Source organism: Sebastes umbrosus, chromosome 19 (assembly GCF_015220745.1).
Source record: "Sebastes umbrosus isolate fSebUmb1 chromosome 19, fSebUmb1.pri, whole genome shotgun sequence".
Taxonomy (NCBI): Eukaryota; Metazoa; Chordata; class Actinopteri; order Perciformes; family Sebastidae; genus Sebastes; species Sebastes umbrosus.
The window spans coordinates 23,416,355-23,429,950 of NC_051287.1; the positions used below are offsets into that span (position 1 = coordinate 23,416,355).

The following is a 13,596-nucleotide window of genomic DNA, read 5'->3' on the forward strand; positions in this document are numbered from 1 at the left end:
CTGATCCCCTCCCTACCCCCCATTTTTGGAGAACAATGAGGGGTTTTGAGTATAGCTGCAGTTTTTTGGTATTTGCATTGGAAGTGGGAGCTATCCAGATGCCTATACGGTTCATAATACATGATGTTTCCACTGAAGGGGAACCATAGTCTGCCAGAGTTTCCTGCCAATTAACATCACCCACTCCTATAAGGGGGTCATATACTACTACTACGGCACTAACCAAAGTTCTTTGTCCAGATACTTAAAGAAAGCTGAGAGTAAACAAGTGGCTTAGAGTTATAGATAAACAGTGACAGGCACAAAAGAGAGAAAAAAAAGACTAAATACGAAGACAATGACTTCTAATCTGTATTATACTGTCTGTTACGACATGATTTATAGTGGTGACTGGCACATAGCGGAGTGAGTCACCCACACCATCTGCCCCTTCCTAGCTCACCTCTGCCAGCAATGCCTGTGTCTAGCTGTCTGTACCCTCTCCCCGCTCGCTGGTGCCCACGCTTCATCAGCACTCCTCCCAGGGGTGATGGATGGCCTGTCCATACTTCCCAATGACTAAAGCCAGCTTCTTCCAGACCACATCATTTCTCCAATATTATTAAATTCCTTCCTATCACCCTTTCCTCTGACTCACCCCCAGCCCCCTCGTCGCAAACCATGACCACTTCCCTAGCCCTACGGCACAATGGTCAGCACCGTTTATGGCACTTGATAAATTGCCCTTTACGTCATCTTCCTTCTGTTCTGTATCCAGACCAAAACTATATTCTCATTCTCTCCAATTGTAACTCGAACCCCTTCTATCAACTCATCAAACATTATTAACCTTTCTAACTGCTTAGCAGATACTCTGAACAATGTCATTTTCCTTCTATTTGCAGTTAAAAACATGCTGTGGGATCTTTTACCAAACTTTCCCAAGTGCAGCTAGTCACGAGGTTATCGCAGGACTAACACGATTAGACAATTTAGAGCCTCTAATTCGCCTAATTTCCACATCTGTGGACAGTGGAGGGAAACCCACATGGACACGGAAAAACAGACTCCACACAGAGCAACAGTGTTAACCGCTGTCACCCAAAAGAGCTAACAAAACCACCAAAATGATAAACAGTAAGAAAGTATTCTCATTCGCAGTATTTGTGCGTGTAACTATTCGTATGTTTGTATGGGTGTGAGCATGGTTATGGGATGGAGGAGAAAGTTCCACAACACACATTGAAAAAACAAAAATGTCTTCTGGCCCTTTTCCACCAATTAGTCCAGTTCAGCTCAGTTCAGTTCGTTACACATTAGAACGGTTATTTTTGCGTTACAATTACCAAAGGTTGTGGACGGCAATTTTTGGTACCACCTCGGACGAGGTTCCAAGCGAGCTGAGCCGATGCTAGAAGGTGGAGTTAAAAGACTGCAGACCACTGATTGGTCAGAGAGAATTGTTACTAGTGCGAATACAAATTTTTAAATAGCCAAGCTGCCGTCACCAGCGACTGCAATTTTTAATTCACTTGACCCAGATTTAAAAAAAAAAAAAAAAAATGGCAGCTTGCAAAACTAATGAACTAGTGAAATTTGCAGTTATTTTTTAATTTTTCTTTAATTGTGGTGACGTGTTTTTTGTTTTTTCTTAATTTTTTTATGCTGAATGTATTGCTTTATTGTATTTCTTTTTCTTCTAACATCTTGGGACCATGTTGGAAAGGAGTGTTCTCACTAACAAGTTATGCTTTTTGTTTCTTTGTCTGATAATAAATAAAATCTGGGGCTGCAAAATCAATCTAAAGTTTTATCAAAATCGCAGTATGGCCTAGTGCAATGTTCAAATCCCAGGAGGCACAATATTTATTAAAGGAGCAATGTGTGTCAAAATATCCTTTTAAATTAAATATGGTGGTGCTGCAGAGATGTCCTGGCCTACACATCAGTCTACAGACTTAAGAAAACATCTTTGTTTGGTACAGATCCCTGCAAAAATCACTCCATAATCATTTGAAGATGTTTTTCAATGAAAATGAGAATAACGATGTAAAATTATCATTCCCTCTAATATTGCCATATCAGTCAAAATAATCGCAATTAGATATTTTTTTTAAAAATCCCCCTAATAAAATCACTCCAGCCAACAGTCACAACAGCTCACTTCATATCATAGTATTTGAATCCTACCTGTGTAGACCTCTGCCTCTGAGGGATCCTCCACTCGTTTATGTTGGACGATGTAGTCTGAAACTTTGCAGCCAATCAGAGGCTCCACATCCATCCACTCCAGGGCCACCATTGTGCTTGAGGGCTCCAGGTAAGGGGCTAGGCGCAAACTAATGGAGCAACACAGAAAGGACATAGTTTAACACATGGAAATAAGATACATATTAACAATGAGATCAAAAGGTTACCACGACAGTTTATTGCCCGGATCTGGAATTTCAAATTAAACTGTGTGTGTGTATGATGCCTAAAGTATGGACTTAAACGTAGAGAATGGATAAGTAGGAATCCCATGTGTTCATTGTTATGTTACCGTCACACCCCTGCCTATACAGTATCTCATTGGACAACAGGATGGCAAACAGCAGCTTTGAACAAAACAGTATTCCGATGCCACCTGTTCTCCAGAAGTGCTCTCTGTGCAGTTTTCACACTTTAATCCCTCAAAAGAGATAAAAGAACAATATTTCCATTTTGTCTGCCCTCCAGCTGTGTCTGTGACAATGGCTAAGAGAGGTAGGTTATCCCTCTTTCATAAAAAGAAAGCCGCTCAGCTTCATCCTTGCAGACAATAATAATAACTACTGTGGGGTTTTTACTGGCCTTACACTCCGGCACTGGCCAGAGTCGGAGATTTGGCTTTCCTCAGCGACTCTTCACTGGCCCCCTTCGTGCCAGCAGGCGTGGACCCAGGGAAAGCCTGACCAAAACTCTGGTTGTGGCACCACGCCCCGTCTTCTCCAATTCCACGACCACAACCACAATCCACAAACAAAACAATACCAAAAACCGCCATAAAAGCGTCTCAAACTGCTTGTGCAATAGACATATTTCTGGTAAAGTATTGCTAAAGAGTTGGGACCGGTCTCATCACAAGGTCCATTTAGTAGCTGTTCTGGAGTTTATCAGCAGATGGGAGTTTGCCCAATTTTGGGGGGAACTGTAGATGTTGAATGTTTATTCTTGAGCTGGGAACACTATGTATTGTAACACTATGTATTCAAGGCCTCATGAACAGTGTGGACTGGGAGATGATTAGGGATGCACCGATCCAACTTTTTCAGTCCCGATACCGATAGCGATACCTGGGCTTTGGGTAACGATCTGATACCAGTGTTTAATTAATAAGCTGTATGCCTCGCTGTGTGGAAGTGACTGGGATCAAGTGTAAGGCAACATAAGATGTGACTAAAACATTGCTTTCCTAACTTTGTAAAACAAAATGTAACAAATAGAGACATAGATATAAATTTACTGAATTACTTATCATTAAAATAATAAATCATACACCAGCAACTTGGTAAAATTACAAAATTAACAGGAATTACATTTCAAGTGTAAACATTTTTAATGCAGCAACATATTGGTCAAAACTTTAAAAAGGCCTATTGAAAGAGGCCGGGTTACGTGTCATCAACTCGTCATATCTTCGGGGTGCAACACATGCTCGGTAAAACCTGGTCTGCACTCGCCCAAATTGAGTCGATCGCAACGCACGACCGCAGCTCCAGTTACACTGCAAGTGTGTTGTACCCCGAGACCCGTGTCCCAGCCTCTTTTAATAGGCCTTGTAATAAAACAGGAATTCAAATTACAGTATATAATGTATATAGTATATAAACATAGAATTAAATTAAATAGATTGGCCTCATTGTCACCAATACCCGATCTAGCTATTTGAGTCAGCATCAGCCCGATATCCTCTCCGGTATTGGTTCATCCCTAGAGGTGACTTTGACGTTGTGGCCACAGTCGGTATTGCAATATATCAATGCACTCTGGCCTGCAAAGACTTTTTCTCTTGCACAATCATAAAAAAGGAACAACTGTAAAACGAGGAATATAATTTTTTCTGACTATTTGCATTTGGATTGGATCTATTTGGTCCAATAACATTTGAAAAGTCACAAAGAGCTGAATCAGTAGATTATTTTCATGCCATTCATGTGTGCCATTAGCTAGGACGAAGTCAGCTGGCTCACCCAGAGGAAATCTCCCCCCCTAAATATGCACATTAAATTATTTGGTTTAACATTTGGTTATAGTTGACTATGTGGGGGGCAGTGGTGGAATGTAACTAACTACATTTATTCAAGCACTATACTTACAATTTTGCAGTACTTGTACTTTACTTGAGTATCTCCATTTTACTTAATACTTCTACTCTACTCGGTCTCAGAGGCAAATATTGTACTTTTTAACTTCTCTGCATTTATCTGAAATACTTTGCAGATTCAGATTAACAATGCAAAATCTAAATCAACTAATACGTTAAGTAAGGGATAACATACAACGAGGTGTTATTGTTGTGAAATAAACCCCGACAGCGTGATGCAGCACGTGGAGGGGTCTAAACATCATCCTGATGAGGTTTATTTCACATCAATGACCCGCTAGCTGTACATTATCCTGCTTATTACACAGCTACTTACTTAAGAAATAAATAATTTGGCACAAAAGCGGTCCGCCAGAGTCCGTGCTCAGAACTGCGCCCATAGCAACGGTCTGTTATACATAGCAACGGTCTGCTATACAAAGCAACGGTCTGCTATACAAAGCAACGGTCTGCTATACAAAGCAACGGTCTGCTTTAAAAAAATAACAGACTGTAGAACGCCGTGATTGACCAATCAGAATCAAGTATTAAACAAAGCCATGTAATAATAGATATTATTATAGATTATTGTGTAATGATACATTATTGCGTTAATGTACAGCTAGCGGGGTCATTGTTGTGAAATAAACCCCGCCCTCTCTGGGTTTATTTTACAGAAATGACCGGCTCGCTGCACATGATCCCTTATATAAACTACCCAGCAAAATATAAAGTCATGAAAATTAGCTCTACTCTAACCAGCTGCAACCTCAACGTGATGAGCACATTAATGCATCACTAAATATAATCCAGTAATATAATATATATGATTCTGAAATGGGCCAATCTGCAAAATTAGTACTTTTTGTACTTTAAGTATTTTTAGATGCTGATACTTTTGTAGTTTTTTTAAGATTTTGAATTCAGGACTTTTACTTGTAACAGAGTATTTTTTCACTGCTTTATTATGGCTTTTACTTGGCAAAAATAGTCACATTAAGTGCAAATGTCATTAGGCCTTGGACCAGAATCCTCTCTTGCTGCTACACTATATTTCATCCTTTTATCGTTATTTTAGAGTGGTGCCAATAAAGGCTGGCCCCTCATTCACTCTGGAATATAATATACTATTAGGCATATTTTATTTCCATTCTTTAATTAAATGCTTTCATTGTAGCCTTATTTGAAAGTCTTGCACTTTCAACTTCCTGTTTCCCTTTAAAAGTTCTCAGGGCAACAATAGCTGGGGGTGGATGGCTCGAGAGTATTATTAGGAACACCTTGAATGAGAGCGTGTTCTTTTTCAGAGGAGTGTAAGGGCCGACTGACAGCTATTAGAACTTTGGGGACTGTGCTTGTCTCTACAACTTTCTCGAGTGCCCCAGGAGTCGGTTGGAGAGACAGGTATGTATGTGTGTGTGTGCATGATGTCCGTGTGCATATGCGAGTGTGCCTGCGGGTGCATCGGTGCATGCATCCATGAAATCTCTCTTGTGCATGAATTCCTAGGTGTCATGGTGTCACCTCACACTTACATCGGCTGCCTGAGGGGACTGCAGTTAGGCAGGCCGTCTTTGCTGAAGGCACTCAGGTCACAGCGACACCAGTTATCAATGACATCGCCCTTTCCAGCACACCAGTATGAGCTCATCGTGGCGCTCTTGAAGGCCTGTAAAGGGTAACAGGTGAGAGAAATGCAATTATCTCTTGGAACATGCGCTCCCCCATCCATCTATGTGTACCCCCACCCCCATCCCAACCACCCTCTCCACCGTATCCCAGCACACACACACACGCGCACACACACACACACACACACACACATCCTCATACTTATGTCCATATGATGACTCTCCATTAACTATATTCATTTTCTTTTCCCCAACCCCTAAAATTAACCATTGATGTATCAAACCTCATCATGACGAAGTGAGGACTGTCCAAAATGTCCTCACTTTGCAAAAACTGTCCTCTCTCTGAATTTTTAAAACTCAGAACAGGTCTCACAAAGATAGAAGTACAGGTAGACGCGCACACACCCACACACGGAGTGACCTTTTCATACCCCACCGTTCCCAATTACCGGAAGGCAGGAACATCTCACTAACATCGACAAGCTTACGCTGTGATATCATAGATGCACTGTGACTTTTATGATGGAGGTGCGAAAGCTGTGACACTCCCCACCTCCTTTCGTTCTATGCGTATGTTTGTGTGCGGAGGATCTGCCGACGTCGGTCTGTCGGTGAAGGGGATGGGGATGAGAGGAGAGGGAAGAGGGGAGGGGCGTGCTAGAAGATGACATCATCTCCTAACATCTCCTCGTGCTGCTTCATTAACGGGCGAAGGAAAAAAAAAAAAAAAATCAAAGGCAGAAGCTCAGTCATCCTCTAAAAGGCAGCAAAATGCCAATATAACCGTCAAAGCAATAAAGTATAATGTCAGGGCTTTCCCTAAAGCCACAGGCATGATAGAGAGTGAGTTCAAGGGAGTTCGCAAGCACTGTGGTTCCCCCTGTCACACTATGGATCAATGGAGCACTCAGTTATTTATGTGCTCTCTAACTGGTTGGCAGTGCTGCCTCATGCAGACAACTTTGGAGATGTGCTCGATCATGGTCGCAAAAAATAGGACATGCGGAAACATTATCACCTGGTAACAGGCGGCGTCCAAACGAAAAGCAAGAGAGAGGAGCCACTCCTTTTTGTTCCGATACACCATGACATTCGCTTATCCGAAAGCAAAGGAACTGATGAGACCACACACGTCTTTTGAGACAACTGCGAACACGCGGGGGGACATGCACACAGAGAGAGAGATTCCTGCAGTGTGTTGATTAGTGACATTTGAGAGGACTTTGGGCATAGTCCTGACCAGAAAAGGGCAGACGGTTTGGCCCCAAAAAAAAAGAGTCCGGGTATGCACTCAGAAGTTGATGTTAGCATTTCCACAACACTGCATTGTTAGCTGTAAAGGAGACTCAACAGTCTTTCATGGGAACTGACTCCTTCCAATACCGCTTGCTTTCACTCAAAGGATCTTGAGAGTGAAAGTGACCTAAATGAGCAGCAGAGGAAGAAAAAAAAAGAGGCCGGAGAGACAAAAGGAAAGCAAAAAAATTCAACCAGGAAACAAAGGTGTGACTCCCAACTCTTAAAGCATTCCTCATCTTACTGTGGAACAGGATCAGGATCCTTCAACAGTGAAGGCTTTCCCATTATTTATCCTCCAATACAAGCCCCTCTAAATGAGCGTGCTGAATGAGCAGTTATTATAGAGGGTAGGAAAGCACTGTAATCCATGGCCATATAATAACCCCCTGGAAAACCAAAAAGGGGAAAAAGGTAATTACATTTCTCCCCCCCCCTTGCCTGAACCCATGTGGCTAACTGCTGCCAGAAAACAACAGCAGCAGGGGTCTTGCCACCTCATGTCAATGGGAAGCAGGCCACAGACAAAAGGCAACAAGAAAAACCTGGACTCGAGGTCCATGCACGCACACGCAGACAAGACAAATATGAGGAATGAGAAATGACCTCCGCTGCTAGGGGGCAAAAGACAGAAAAAAAGACCACAGGACCGCCATGCGTTTACCACCAGCAGATTCCTAGAAAAACCCCATATGGGTCTGCTGCGCACTTGATTGCATGGCTGCACATGTGAAAAATAGACAAAGCGATTACCGCCGTGTTTATGTTTGAAGAGTAATGCAAGCCAGTCTCCACTGGGTAAACAGGGAATCTAATTGTGGTTTAGAGAATGAGAGTAGGGGGTTGGGTTGGGGGGGGCACGGGAGGTAAAGCAGAGATGAGGATTTAGAGGGAAAGCAAGAAAAAAGTGTTAGATAATGCACGTAAAGTGATAAGTTGTGTGGCTGTAAAGGCAGCAATATGTCCGACTGGTGCAAGAAAAAAAAAAGGGCTTGGGTCAGTGAGGAAAATCCTTCCTTCTATGTTCAATGCAGAGATAAGTCATAGCTGAAAAGAAGAGGATACCCTATACTGTATTGATTAACCACAGATCATGCATTTCCCAGAACACTATAGATCCATATACATTCTGTGTTGGCCAGCTAGGGGTCAGAAACAAAACCAATATACTTCATATGAACCAAGTGTTTTGACAAAGATGCTCCTATCTGACTGTAACAGTGTAAGACAGTTTTTTGTGCGGTCATGTCAGATTTGCTTTCAGGAACCGGCAATACCGCGATGGTTACAATAACACATGGTTCTACCGTTTCACAAATATGCTACAATTCATCTCCATTGACCTTATCGATACTGGACAAATTGAGCTGAAATGTAATCACCTCCCCCTGCAACCAGAAGACAAGATCAGAACAGCAGAGGCTACCGAGCACCGGCAGCAACAACTCAGGCCGCAGATTCCAAGCTTTGACATCATCAGACTCGCTGGCACCGAGAATACTATTTGGACCTTTCGCTTTCGTAGAAGCCTGTCGTGACTTACAAGAAGGCAATGGAGGCCATTGTGACCTCTTTAATGTATTAATCTGTTTGTCTAGTCTAAGCTGACCGTATTACTGTCCGTCTTCAGAGGCTAATACGTGAAAACACTGGCCAGCTGGCCCACAGTATTGATTTATAAGATGATCACCAGTGGTGGTAAAGAGTCTAAGTCAGCACACACAGGACACCATCAATGGTGACCTAAGTGTGTGTGTGTGTATGTGTGTGTATGTGCGCACACGAATGCGTTTCTGTAGCATTTCCAATCATTCAGGGCTAATGGTGTTAACAAAAGAGCCAATGGGCTGCTTCGAGGAACCTTATCAGAAGTAGTACTTCCAGGAAATTGGACACTGGGGGCGGCTGGAGGGTTGGTTCACCCAGAGGTTGATGGGGGATTGCTGTGTCACTGGAGGACCCTCAAAACAGCAGGTATTGGATTTTAAGTGTGCCAACGCTGTCGGAGGACGGTCTGAGCTAATCTGACCTTTACAGCAAAGTAAATTGACTTGTTTGTTAGTGTGCTGTCGTATTACGTGTTGCAAAATAACAATCTAAATATAGAACCCTCCAACAGCGAGCCTGCATCGATGACGACTTAACCAGCTGCCCTTACTGACGACGTGCAACGCCGTTTCGTGTTCGTCATGGAACACGCTTCGATGTAAGTACCGTGCGACTACCGGTACAAACATTTACTTCTCAAACTAAGAAAGACATCTCATTTACCTATACTTTATTGTCATACAGACGTTGTCAACTTAAAGTAAATACATTTTATTTAGGATCAGATATAATCTTGTCTAATCTTGAAAACGGTAGAAGTGTTTATTTGATTTTAAAGTGTTAAATACATACATACTAGGGATGTGACGGTAAGGACATTTTCCCACCGATTAATAAACTTGTGACAACACCGGTGTTACCGATTCCACCGGACATTTTACAAGAAAAGATGACGGTCAATATGTATAGCGCGCTTACTATGATTTTTACCGTCGGGTGGCTGTGTGTCTGGCCTCTCCGGTCCAGCTTTCTCTGCGAGGCCAGGTTTCCACCTGGCGCCGGCTGTGACCGTTCCGTCCTCCTCACGGTGATTACCTCATTAACGTTATGGTTCCCTTAAAGCATCGGTTTAAATCTGAAATATTGCCAAATAGGCGCGTTTCCTTTTCACTTCGACACCAAATCCTCCGCCATCGTCTTGTCTGTCAACTCTCTCTCGTCCCCTGTGTGTGAAATCTGACTCCTGCTGCTCTGAGCTGAGACTACATACAAAGCAGACACTTTCACTTTCAGTTTGTAGCGTCCGTCGTCCAAGTATGCATTAATAACACGGCGCTGATACGCCAAAATTAACTAAATGGGTTTTATTTCCATAAAAAAAAGCAAAACGATGGTGGGTCCGACCACTACCGCAGCAAGCCTAATACATTCACACACATACAACATAAATTTCATTTTTTTTTTTACCCCATCAGCTCCTATAACCCCATAATTTATTCTATCTTCAACTGTGCAATACTGACTTAACAGTACAATTATTTAGTACAATAATTCAGCTGTACAATAATCTGGTTTACTCTGGCAACACTGCATTCATTTCTACAGCACTTTTAAACTAACATTCGTATTTATTTATACTATTCTTGTGTTTTTACACACTTAATGATAGATCCTTTTTTTCAGCATTATTATTATTTGCACTGTTGTTATACATATCTCTTATTTATATTTTCTTATGATTTCTCTATATTTTTATTTATTTATTATTATTATTTTATTTAACTCAATTTCCCCCAGGGATCAATAAAGTATTTCTGATTCTGATATTTATTTATAGTTTCCTTGCCGGGGAGAGGGAAGTTCGTGGCCGCTGTATTTATACTGTATAGCTGAAGTATCGCATTATGAAAGCTTCAAAACTTCATAAAACTTCCTCAATTGCAAAACAAGATTTTACCTTGGCTTTTAGTATTTTTTTTTTGCCTTTTTCCAAAAAGAGTTGAAGCGCTAAATGAATTATATAAACAACCTTTAATACATTCTGACGTAGCTAGCTAACGTTTAACTGACGTTGACTGACCAGCTGTTTCCGCTGTCGGCGTCTTCCCGGACTTTCCCATCATAACGTACGAACGCTTGTCTTCGTCTCCAGACAACATTAAACATTACCAACACTAGCTGACATGAACAAACAATTAAAACTTGCCTAACTGAAAGTAATTCCTGAAGACCTCTCTCCATTTTTCTCTGGGAGAAGGTTAGCTAGATGGCCAAAGCATGGAGGGCCAATCACAACCTCTTCTTCTTCTTCTACTGTGTTTACTGGCGGATTACAGCCACACGTGGCCTACAGCGCCACCTACTGACTAAGCCACGCTTTAGCCGAGTTTATTCACTCCAAGTTGATGCAAACGCTGCTAATTCGCATTTCTTTCTGTTTTTCCTTTTCTATATGACTATCACTATATCCTGACAGTAGTGCTCCTAATGGCATCTGCAAGATTTCACAGACCTGAAGAAAACAACCAGTCAGAGCCCAGCTGGAGGTTCCCATCTCTGAGCAGCTGTCAATCACTTGTAAACAGCTAAACAGTACACTACAAGATGCTTCTGAAAACATTTGTGGTGAAAAATAGGCATTACAGTAACAGAATATTAATTCATATTTGATCAGTGATGCCTAGATAACCATTTGATCGGAGTTTGCGAGTGATTGACAGCTTTTTCCAGCCTCCGTTGAATGAACAGCCAATAGGAACGCTCTCTGTGAAGGAACGCCAAGTTCTGGTCACATGACCGGAGCACAGCCAATAGGAACGCTCTCTCAATGAAATGACCTGCCATTGGCCAAAGTCTCCCGTCACAGGCTGTATGTTTTAAAGCTTGAAAACTGAGCCATGAGAAGGTGCAGAAATCTAGTTTTCTCTCAGAGCACTTGGATTACAATAAGCTGAAAATGTATCATGGATTTTTTGCCCAAGGTTTAATGCTTTATGGACCAAATGTTGACCTCAACATTCACTTCAGTTGCCAGTTTATTAGGTGCACCTATCTAAAACTAATGCAGTCTAACACAACAACCTTGCAAAACCTACCTTCAGGAAGGTTATAATGTGTCTGGCAGATGGTTTTATTATTTTGTCCACCCCATTTATATCAATGATGATAGGCTAAATAACAGAAACATCTCTCTTTATAATGAAATACAGCTCAACAGCACCACAAACTATTTCCTCCAAAATTACCATACGGTTGAAGCAAACACAGTTTCAAAAAACTGAACATTATAACCTTCATGAAGGATTTTTTTGCAGGGCTGTTGTATAAGACTGCATTAGTTTTAGTGTATAATAAACTGGCAATTGAGTGTAGTATGTACTGGCCATTATAAGAATGATCTATATGAGCTCTCCTTGGTACTGAAGTGATGTTCCTGGGATCAAAACTCACATTTGTTTCTTCCTATGTGTGCATTAGTTTATGAGACCTGCTGGACCAACCCGTTGCAAATATACCTGTCCTGCTCTTGTGTATAATGCTGCTGTTGCTTTTGTTTTGGTGGAAATATGTCGTCACTCTTTCGCTTCTTCTTTTGCCCCGACTGAGAATGTTCTAGACACGCCCGTGCGAGGCGCTGCAGCAGTGCGTTACGGTGAGAGCATGACAGCGGCCACTCGGGCAAGATATAGAGCATTCTGACCCATTAGACTCACAACCAATTTGTTCAAAAGGTTTGCCATAATTCAGTCACAGCATCACAGGACATAGGACCACTGGCAAGCTCCACAGGCCTTAGCTTATTTATTTATCCACTGAGGTATTTTTTCTCTGGCACTAAAACAGGGGAGTATCTGTGTGCGTGTGTGCATTTGCGTGCACACACCAGGCCTGTAAGCAAGACCACCTTAGTCGAGTCCAAGCCAATTCCAAGACCGGTTCCAGTCGAGTTCAGGTCGAGACCGGGTTTCAAGCAAGCCAAGCCCGCGAATAGAGCAACTTGAGAAGTATTCAATACCAAGACAATGAGGGAGTAAACCTCAAACCTCTCCTTCCAAATGCAAAACATCATCATTACGTTTCACACAAAGTATCTACAAATTTGAAATGACCAAAAAAATCTCACATGCCCCCACTATTTAGCAATGCAGATAGACTATTTCTGCCTTTATTTGCTGAGGTTTTTTTTAGACAAAAAATACAATAAAAATACAATGGAGGTGAAGGGAATTGCATTTAAATGCCACATTTCAGTGCTGTGAGCTTCATGAAGGCAAATATCAGGGACGGACATAATTGAATCTGGACATTTCAAAATACCAGCATGGATAGATACCAAGTTGCAATGTGTCAGATATGGCCAGAATTTTAGTTTAAAACATAAAAAAATTATTAACCAACATGATCAACAGAATGTGAAAGGGGTTACAGTGTTAAAGTTGTATCAAAGACATCTATGTATTATGTTGCAGAGATATTTACTGAAATGCGCATGCTGACCAGCTAGCCCCCAGCCAATTACCATGTCTTGTAATACCACTTGTACCTCGAGCTCCGGGAGTTGGACCTTCAGTTAGCAGTTAGCTCAAATTCAGCGAATGCAAACCCCCAGCCCCGGGGTAAAGAGAACTGGAGCAAAGAGATGAAACTCTGGCCTCATTTTGGACTGAAAACACTTATTATATTTATAACATTGTATCGTTCAACACAGGCCATTTCGGCAGAATAGAAATTATTTTATTTTACTTTTGTATTGTACTTTTTAGGCGGACGCTTTACTGGCATCTGCTAGTCGTTTTCAGTCCAAAATGGCGGAAG

At 41.8% G+C, this 13,596-nt stretch overlaps 1 protein-coding gene across 2 annotated transcripts in view; it reads right to left on the bottom strand.

Moving 5' to 3' along the window:
• The window catches only part of LOC119478316 (astrotactin-2-like), a 624,157-nt gene that overhangs the window by 53,538 nt on the left and 557,023 nt on the right, over window positions 1-13,596 (bottom strand). For both annotated transcript variants that reach the window (XM_037752984.1, XM_037752983.1), the window contains exons 18-19: window positions 5,839-5,972; window positions 2,170-2,318 (exon numbers count right to left, since the gene is read on the bottom strand). In XM_037752984.1, the coding sequence (XP_037608912.1) occupies window positions 2,170-2,318; window positions 5,839-5,972 (283 nt within the window). The remainder of the gene's footprint in view (window positions 1-2,169; window positions 2,319-5,838; window positions 5,973-13,596) is intronic.